The following is a 10,677-nucleotide window of genomic DNA, read 5'->3' as shown; positions in this document are numbered from 1 at the left end:
TTTTTGCCCTCCTGATTTCCCTCTTAAGTGTACTCCTATTTCCTTTATACTCTTCTAAGGATTCACTCGATCTATCCTGCCTATACCTTACATATGCTTCCTTCTTTTTCTTAACCAAACTCTCAATTTCTTTAGTCATCCAACATTCCCTATAGCTACCAGCCTTTCCTTTCACCTTGACAGGAATATACTTTCTCTACATTCTCGTTATCTCATTTCTGAAGGCTTCCCATTTTCCAGCCATCCCTTTACCTGCGAACATCTGCCCCCAATCAGCTTTCGAAAGTTCTTGCCTAATACTGTCAAAATTTGCCTTTCTCCAATTTAGAACTTCAACTTTTAGATCTGGTCTATCTTTTTCCATCATTATTTTAAATCTAATAGAATTATGGTCGCTGGCTCCAAACTGCTCCCCCACTGCCCTGCCTTATTTCCCAAGAGTAGGTCAAGTTTTGCACCTTCTCTAGTAGGTACATCCACATACTGAATCAGAAAATTGTCTTGTACTCACTTAATAAATTCCTCTCCATCTAAACTCTTAACACGATGGCAGTCCCAGTCTATGTTTGGAAAGTTAAAATCCCCTACCATAACCACTCTATTATTCTTACAGATGGCTGAGATCTCCTTATAAGTTTGTTTCTCAAATTTCCCTCTGACTATTAGGGGGTCTATAAGACAATCCCAATAAAGTTATCCAAATACCTTTTAAATGTTGTTAATGTACCCGCCTCAACCATTTCTTCAGGCAGCTCATTCCACATGCGTACCACCCTCTGTGTAAAAACATTGCCCCTCAGGTTTCCTTTTATTCTTTCCCCTCTAACCTTAAACTGATACCCTCTAGTCCACGATTCCCCAACCCTGGGGAAAAGACTGAGTGCATTCACCCTATCCAGCCTCTCATGTATGTAGTTCCCCCCCCCCCCCAGTCTCCTAAAGAAAAATGTCCCAGCTTGTCCAACCATTCCCTGTAACTCAGACCATTGAATCCAGGCAACATCCTTGTAAATTTTTTCTGTACTCATTCCAGTTTAATACCATTCTTCCTGTAACAAGCTGACCAAAACTGAACACAATACTCCAAGTGTGGCCTCACCAATGTCCTGTACAACTGTAACATACCTTCTTAACATCTAAACTCAATGCCCTGACTGATGGAGGCCAGTGTGCCAAAAGCCTCCTTCACTGCCCTATCTACCTGTCACTACTTTCAGAGAACCGTGCACCTGAACTCCAAGGTCCTTCTATTCCATTACACTCCTGAAGGCCCTACCATTCACCATGAAACTCCGACCTGGATTTGACTTTCCAAAATGCAACACCTCACACTTATCTATCTTAAACTCCATTTGCCATTTCGCTGCCCACTTCCCCAACTGATCAAGGTCCTGCTGCAATTTCTGATAACCTTCCTCACTGTCCACGATGCCGCCTATTTTAGTGTCATTTGCAAACTTACTAATCATGCCTTGTCCATTCTCATCCAAATCACTGCTATAGATAACAAACAGCAATGAGTCAAGCACTGATCCCTGAGGCAGTCCACTAGTCACAGACCTCCAGTCCAACAAGCATCCTTCCAATATTACCCTCAGCTTTCTATCATCAAGCCAATTTTGTATCCAATTTGCCGGCTCCCCCTGGATTCCATGCGATCTAACCTTCCAGAGCAGCCTATCATGTGGAACTTTATCAAAGGCCTTACTGACCTTATAGACTACGTGTACCACCTGGCATTTGTCAACTTTCCTGGTCACTTCATCAAAGAACTCTAACAAATTTGTGAAGCATGATCCCCATGCACAAAGCCATGCTGACTACTCCTAATCAAACCCAGTCTTTCCAAATGCATGTATTTCTTATCTCTCAGAATCTTCTCAAGTAACTTACATACCACAGATGTTGAAGCTTACTGGTCTATAGTTCCAGGCTTTTCTTTGCAATCCTTCTTGAATAATGGCACGATATTTGCTACCCTCCAGTTTCCCTGGACCTCACCTGTGGCTAACAATGATGCAGAAATATCAGCCAGGGTTCCCACAATTTCTTCTCTAGCCTCTTGCAGTGATCTTGGATATATATCTGGTCAGGACCAGGAGATTTATCCACCTTCATACATTGTAATACATCCAGCACCTCCTCTATTGTGATATGGACTGTCCCCAAGATATGACTGACTTCCCCAAGTTCCCAAGTCTTCATGTCTTTCACCACAACGTCACCCATCTCCTGTGATTCTGCACATACACATGGCTGGGGCTGTTTTCCCTGGAGCTTCAGAGGCTGAGCGGTGAACTTATAGATGTTTATAAAACCATGAGGGGCACGGATAGGGTAAATAGATAAGGTCTTTCCCCAGGGTAGGGGAGTCCAAAACTAAAGGGCATAAGTTTAGGGTGAGAGGGGAAAGATTTAAAAGGGACCTAAAGGGGCAACTTTTTCACACAGAGGGTGGTGCGTGTATGTAATGAGCTGCCAAAGGAAGTGGTGGAGGCTGGTACAACTACAACATTTAAAAGGCATCTGGATGGGTATATGAATGGGAAGGGTTTAGAGGGATATGGGCCAAGTGCTGGTAAATGGGACTAGATTAATTTAGGATATCTGGGCAGCAAGGACACGTTAAACTGAAGGGTCTGTTTCTGTATGACTATGATTTCTGAAACTTGACAATAATCTTTGAGGTTTTCAGTCACAGCATCATAGAGATGTACAGCATGGAAACTGACCTTTGGTCCAATGCGTCCATTCTGGCCAGACGTCCTAAATTAATCTAGTCCTATTTATCACCATTTAGCCCATATCCCTCGAAACCCTTCCTATTCATATACCCATCCAGATGCCTTTTAAATGTTGTACCGGCCTCCAGCACTGCCTAAAATCCAATAATGAATTTTGGAGAAATATAATTACACAGAGAGTGATGAAAATGGGGGATTCATTAACCTTTAAAGCAATGACATGAGGTGAATAAGAGGGTTAGACCAAATATATTCATGTGGAGTGGAAACACTGGTGTGGACGGGATGGGTTATCTCTCTGCTATGCTCAATAATTCTGCATTGTATCTACGTTGTTCACTCATATACTGAAACAAATCTGAAACAAGCGCAGAGAATGCTGGAGAAACTCGGCAGGTCTGGCAATATCTGTGGAGAGAGAGAAATAGTTTTGAGTTCTTCAGAAATGGACTCGAAATGTGAACTCTGCTTTGCCTCTCTACAGATGCTGCCAGACCTGCTGAGTTTCTCCGGCATTCTCTGTAGGTTTTTAGATTGCTTTGTAAATGTCCTTTGTCTTGGGGAACGATGGTGTAATAGTGATGTCCCTAGACCGGTACTCCTATAGCCTAAGCTAATGTGTTGGGAATGTGAGTTCACATCCTGTCAAGTCAGCTGTTGGAATTCAAATCCAATTTATCCATCTGGACGATGAAGCTAAGCTGTCAACTGTCATTAAAAACCTATCTCATGACTTATAGCAACACTGTTGACTTTTAAATGCATTCTGAAATGGAAAAGCAAGACAGTCTTGTTAGTGATCCCTAAGTCCCATGAATGTAAGAACTCGGAGCAGGAGTAGGCCATCTGTCCCCTCGAGCCTGCTCTGCCATTCAATAAGATCATGGCTGATCCTTACATTGACTCAGCTCCATTTAGCCGCCTTTTCACCATAACCCTTAATTCCTTTACTGTTCAAACATCTACCTGTCTTCCCATTAAAAATATTCAACATGATAGGCTCAACTGCTTCACTGGGCAGGGACTTCCACAGATTCACAACCCTCTGGGTGAAGAAGTTCCTCATCTGCTCCCCCTTATTTGGAGATGATGCCCCTCGTTCTAGTTTCATCCAGTCCTGGAAACAACCTCCCTGCTTCTATCTGATCTATTCCCTTTCTAAAAGATCCCCACACATTCTTCAAAATTCAAATGATTATAGTCCCAGTCTACACAATCTCTCCTCATGAGCCAATCCTCTCAACTGAGAGAATGAAGGAAATGGAAATTGGTCTAAATTTAATTTCTTGTCAGTATTGAGCTATTATGAGGACTGAAGGCAAGTAGTCACCTTCAGACAATGGGCAGGTATGTCCAGCAGAGAGCACTAGATCAGGACTAGAGCAGAATCCCCTTTGAATGCCTCTCCATTGACAAACACTAAGATCAGATAACTCAACACAAACTGACAGACAGAAGTGGAACCTCCTCAGCACATCTATGTCCCATTGAGCCTGCTCTGCCATTCAATAAGATCACGGCTGTTCCTTTCATGGACATAGCTCCATTTAGCCGCCTCGTTGAGAACCTGCAAAGGAACTACATTAAAAGGGAAATCACATCTAGAGTAATCAATCCCAGCGATAAATCGAATGTCAAGGAATGAACATAGAACAAGTCCATCTACTTATTGTACAAATCTCAAATCGTGTTTGTCTTTGCTTTTTATAGGTGAGAGACATGTACGTTCGGTGCTTTAGGAAGTGTTTGGGGAGACCATACATATGGACACCCCTTTCCAACTCCAGCTTAAGGACATCCAACCAGGTAAGATACAAATATAAACACAAATCCCGATCAGTCAGGAGAATCAAGAGTTCCAGGGGAAGGGCAGGCACGTGGACAAGAGAAACATCCGATCAACCATGATCCTATTGAATAGCAGAGCAGGCTCGAAGGGTTAAACGGACTACTCCTGTGTCTATTTCTTATGTTCAAACTCTTCCGTCAAGTTATGGATAGGAAAGGTTTAGAGGGATACCACACGCAGACAAATGGGACTAGTTCAGTTTAGGAAACCTGGTCAGCATGAACGAGTCGGGCAGTAGGGTCTGTTTCCATGCTGTATGATCCAACGACTCAATAAATCCTTGTCACTGACTAATATCTATGAAACCATAGACTAGAAGTTGTGTGAAACATTAGGATGTCCTGCTTTCACATTTCAATAAATACAGCCACCATTTCCATGTAACTGATCCAAGATTGGAATCAGACACTGCCACATCATTCTTGGCAGCAGTATCTCAGCCTCACAACAAAATCACACATTACTCAAAGAAAGACATTAGAATTTCACAGTTATATTCATTCAATGCTTCTATTTTGGTGTCAGCCCGTGACTCTGTTCATAGCACTCGATGCTAGAAGAAGGCGGCGCAGTTTAAAGACAATGGGGTCTTCTGTTTAACAGGAAGAAAGAGTCACAGAGATGTACAACACAGAAACAGTCCAACCCCTCCATTCTAACCAGATATCGGAAATTAATCTAGTCCCATTTGCCAGGATTTGGCCCATATCCCTCTAAACCTTTCCTTTTCATATACCCACCCAGACTCCTCTTAAATGTTGTAATTGTTCCTCTGGCAGCTCATTCCATACACACACCATCCTCTGATTGAAAAGGTCACCCCTTAGATCCCATTTAAATCTTTCCCCTCTCACCTTAAACCTATGCCCTCTAGTTCTGGAGTTCCCCTACACGGGGAAAAAGACCCAATCCATGCCCCTCATGATTCTATAAGGTCACCCCTCAGCCTCCAACGCTCCAGAGAAAATAGCCCCAACCTATCCAATCTCTCCCTGTAGCTCAAATCCTCTAACTCCGGCAACATCCTTGTAAATATTTTCTGCACCCTTTCAAGTTTCACAACATCCTTCCAAAAGCAGGGAGACAAGAATTGAACACAGTATTCCAAAAGTGGCCAAACCAATGTCCTGTATAGCCACCACGTGACATCCTATACTCAGTGCACTGACCGGTAAAGACAAGCATATCTAATGCCTTCTTCACCACCCTATCTACCTGAGACTCCAATTTCAAAGAACCATGAACCCACACTCCAAGGTCTCTTTGTTCAACAACACTCTCCAGGACCTTACCATCAAGTTGAGGAATAAATATTGGTGACCAGGGAAGACATCCCTTCTCTTCTTTGAACAGTGGACACAGAGTCACTGACACTCACCTGAGAGTGCAGGTGAGATTTGGTTCAAAATTCACCCAAACGGTGAGACCTCAGAGATTGCAGCACTCCCACAGTACTGCACTGGGAAACATCAGCTTAGCTTTCAGTGCACTAGTCTCAGAAAGCTGGGTTTAAAATCTGACTTTCTGACTCAGAGACAAAGGTGAGTATCACTGAGACACAGCCGACACTTCGAACCACATTGGAAAGATTTTTGTTTGTATTAAAAACAGACATCATCCCAAGAACTTGCTTTGTCTAACTCACTGTTTGTCTCTTCCCTTTTGTAGGGTCGGAGAAGCGTCCAGGAGACAGAATCGACATCCGGTGCAGTTCAGTGACGTAGTTGTGAACTTGCTGGACTGTAACTTCTTGCTGTACCATGTGGCTTCAGGTTTTACCACTTGCTGCCATACAGTCATCAAGCCCCAGGCATCTTAGTTTATAACAGACCAGGGCTACACAGGAACACTTTCTCTCTCTATTGTAATTTGGCACTGCTCATTCTCAAACACTGGGAAGTCCCAAAGATGGGTAACAATTTGGGGAATATAACATGGGATTAGCTGCCAATAGGCATTCTCCCTGGTTTATCTAGCTTAACACTTGTCGCTCATCCAATATCTACAAACAATTTTAGTTCATTGTTGCTTTAGGGACCTTGTGGTATCCAAATGGGTTACTGTGTTTCCTTCACTCTGTTGGTGACTGCACTTTGAAAAGTACTTTTTTAGCTGCAAAGCATTCGGGGGTATCAGTAGATGATCAAATGCAACTTCTTTCTTTAAATGAAGTTTAAAAATTGTCAACATCTGTACTACATTAGAATCTGTAACATATAGCTCTGATTTGCCTCTTTTGTTAAATGATATTTTCACAGTGGAGATGCTAGTTTTGGAGATCTGTAAGCACAGAAGGGATATGAACATAAAGAATCTAAGTGGTGCATTTATCTCCCCAGGTTAAAGTCTATCATTCTGTTGCTGTTAATTCAGATTCCCAGGAGGTAATGGTGTTTTAGACAGAACGGACATTAAAGGACACATAATTCTCACAATATGACCACTGATTACCCTCCGTCCAGGCAGCATGATTTCAAATCCTACCATGGCATGTTTGAGAACTTGAAATTGGCTTAATCAAAAAAAAAAGAAATAACCACAAACTTATGTAAATTGTCGTAAAACCCCAATTCGTCCATTGAAGACTTCCTCCCCCAATCCTATCTGTACATGAATTCAGAAAACTAACAGTGGGCTGCATTGAATGGTCCACCACCCTTCTCTCAGATCAACTGGATGTGGCAGCTTCCTAAAGATGTTCAGATCTGAGGGTAAAAAAGTTCTTTATTTCAGCACTTGCTCAGAAATCTCGACACCATCCAGGACAAAGCATCTCGCTCGCTCAGCACTCCATCCACCACTGCCAATAGTCGCTCCCTCCACCACTGACGCTCAGTATCAGCAGTGTGTACCACCTGAAGGATGGACTGCAGCAACTCACCTTTGACAGCTTCCAAATACCACCACCAATTGAAAGGACAAGGGCATCGGATACATGGGAACACCACCCCCCTGAAAGTTCCGCTCCAAGACACTCACCATCCTGACTTGGAAATGTATCACCACACCTTCACTGTCACGAGGTCAAAAGCCTGGAATTCACTCCCTGATTGCATTCAGAGTTGACCTACAGCACGTGGACTGCAGTGGTTCAAGAAGGCACCACTTTGTTGAGGATAATTAAAGTTAGGCAAACATGCTGGCCCAGCCAGTGATGCCGACACTCAATGAACAGATATATAGAGAAACGCTCATGTGGACTGCAAGTGCTATCGGAACAAGTACTCCCCCATAATTCACCCAAACAGCCAGAATAAGCTGAAAAAGGAGAAGAACGTGTGTGGGCTATTTACCTCTCAAACCTGATGCGTCATTAAGTTCAATCTTGCAGTCCAACTCCATTTACCCACATGGGTTCTGTAACACTTACAGAAAGACTTCTCCTTTAGTCATTAAACTAAAGAGTGTCTCATAGCGAGTGCCTGAACCTTTCTTCAAGTAACAGTCACATTTCTAACATTTGTATTCAAACTGTGTGACGAGAGTTGGGAATCTGACCAGACCATGGCCTGAGCTGATGTAACTATCTCCAGAAATGAGAATTGCGTCAGAGATGTCTGCTGACCTTTACATGGAGAACACAATGCTTAAAGAGGACCAAAAAGAGACAATGAAAGGGAGGGATAGCAGGGTGGAGTCGTCTAAGTGAATCATCGTTGCTTGAAGCTGCTTGAATCATTTATCGGTTAACATCTGAAATCGTAAAGTGATGGATAGTTTGGCACCGAGACTAAGAAAGGGAGGGACGAGAATAATGGCAGGCAGAACAAATTTGAAAGCATGGAAAATATCAGAGGCAATTCAAAATGCTTTAAAAAATATTTTTGTCTGTCAACAATGGCCGGGAAATCTAAAAGGAAATTTGATTGTGTAAATATGAAAGAATCTGGTACTCGTCAAGTAAGATTAAATATTGCTAAGAATGTATATTTGTATGATAGAAAATCTCTATTAAGATATTAACTGTTATTTCACTGAAATGCAGATAAAATCTGTGCCTCTAGAATGTAATAAATATAGATTTCAATCTAAATTTTGTGTAATTGTTCTATAACACACAAATTATCAACAATTTCATCACATTGCAGAACTGTATAAATGGTGCTGCTATTATGCTATTTTCTTATAATACGGGATTGCAAGAGAACGGAATAACCGTGTTATAGCAGAAATGACTGTATAGAGGTTGTATCACCAATTAAACTCTTAGTTTGCAAGCAAGAGCCAATTGTGGCCCACATTTCACTGTCAAAGCAGCAGTAGTCTCAACAAAATGTGCCCAAACATCTCTTTGATCTGAATTCCTCCTTTTCGTCGTGCTCATTTGAAAGTGGTGTCAGGTTAGACACCCAGTCACATTGAAGAATTCTCGCAGACAGCAAACTAGTTGGTAAAAAGCTGGATTTTTAAAAAAAATTCACTTTTGGTCAGAACTTTATGCAGTGAACATTTGGACAAAATTGTGGTTGAAGTTAGAAACTGAAACTATCGTTCTCAATAACAAAGCAAGTTTTTTTTATCATAATAGAGAAGCTGACATTCCACAATGTATAAAACTAGTTTTGCAGGGGGCCAGTGAGGCTTTTTTTTAACATAGAACACAGAACTGTACAGCATAGTACAGGCTCTTCGGCCCACGATGTTGTGCTGACCTTACCACCCTCTGTGCAGAAGTAGTTTGATTTGACGTCATTTATTGTTGTCACATGTCCCTAAGTACAGTGAAAACTTTTGATTTGCGAGCAATTCAAGCAGATCATACTGTACAAGGACACACAGATCACAGGATGCTTAGACAGAACGAGACACACAAGGTTACAGCTGTACAGGTGTGCAAAAGCAAGATTAATGTTAGATTTGAAATTAGAGAGGCCCATTCAGCAGGGAAGAAGCTGTTCTTGAACCTGTTGCTGCACGTGTTTAAGCTTCTGTATCTTCTCCCTGACAGAAGAGGTTGGAAGAGTGTTTCTAGGGTGGGAGGGGTCTTCGATAATATTGGCAGCCTTTCTGTGGCAACAAGATGTGTAGATGGAGTCCATGGATGGGAGGTTGGCCCTCGTGATGGTCTGGGCTGAGTACATAACTCTCTGTAGTTTCTTATGGTCTAGATCAAAGCAGTTGCTGCACCAAGCCATGATGGATCTGGACAGATGCTTTCTACGGTGCATCTGTGAAGGTTGGTGAGGGTCCTTATGGACATTCCAAATTTCCTAAGCCTCCTGAGGAAGCAGAGGCATTGTAGGTATCTCCTTGACTGTCGCATCTACCATTATCCCAGTACCAAAGGGAACACATGCAACGTGGCTCAACAACTACTGCCCAGTGGCTCTGACCTCGATCATCATGAAGAGAAGTTAGTCATGGACCACAGTGACTCTAGCCTCCCAGCCTGTCTTGATCCCCTACAACTTGCCTACCGACGAAACAGGTTGTCAACAGACCTGATACTCTGCCAGCAATGGTCTTGAATTTTAAAGAAGAGAATGGTGATGCCTTCCCTACTCCTAGACCAGCAGCTCGGGTTCAAGTCCCACCTGCTCCACATCTCCAGTCCATTAGGACTCTTCCAGAGTCTATAGAATGCTGGAAAATGATCACCAATGCATCCGCTATTTCTAGGGCCACTTCTTTAAGAACTCTGGGATGTAGATCATTGGGTCCTGGGGACCATTGGGGTTTTACTCCCATCAATTTCCCCAATACCATTTCCTGACTAATAAGGATTGAAAGTTATTTGTGTCCTCCTTAGTGAAGACAGACCCAAAGTATTTGGTCAACTGGTTTGCCATCGCTTTATTGTCCAAAATAAATTCACCTGACTCTGATCACCAGGGACCTACATTTGTCTTCACCAGTCTTTTTCACTTCACATAATGCGAGAAGCTTTTGCAGTCAGTTTTTATGTTTCCCACAACATAGAACATAGAAGAATACAGCGCAGTACAGGCCCTTTGGCCCTCGATGTTGCGCCGATCCAAGCCCACCTAACCTACACTAGCCCATTATCCTCCATATGCCTATCCAATGCACGTTTAAATGCCCATAATGAAGGAGAGTCCACCACTGCTACTGGCAAGGCATTCC

General features: G+C 42.6%; 1 protein-coding gene across 1 annotated transcript in view; it reads left to right on the top strand.

Moving 5' to 3' along the window:
- Positions 1–7,573, top strand: part of LOC122552179 (adhesion G protein-coupled receptor E3-like) — a 55,075-nt gene extending 47,502 nt beyond the window's left edge. The window contains exons 14-15 of the mRNA XM_043694749.1: positions 4,455–4,550; positions 6,262–7,573. Coding sequence (XP_043550684.1) covers positions 4,455–4,550; positions 6,262–6,312 — 147 coding nt within the window. The 3' untranslated portion in view covers positions 6,313–7,573. The remainder of the gene's footprint in view (positions 1–4,454; positions 4,551–6,261) is intronic.
- The last annotated feature ends 3,104 nt before the right edge of the window (positions 7,574–10,677 follow it).

Source organism: Chiloscyllium plagiosum, chromosome 8 (assembly GCF_004010195.1).
Source record: "Chiloscyllium plagiosum isolate BGI_BamShark_2017 chromosome 8, ASM401019v2, whole genome shotgun sequence".
In the NCBI taxonomy this organism is placed as follows: Eukaryota; Metazoa; Chordata; class Chondrichthyes; order Orectolobiformes; family Hemiscylliidae; genus Chiloscyllium; species Chiloscyllium plagiosum.
This window is presented reverse-complemented; position numbering and strand designations above follow the sequence as displayed.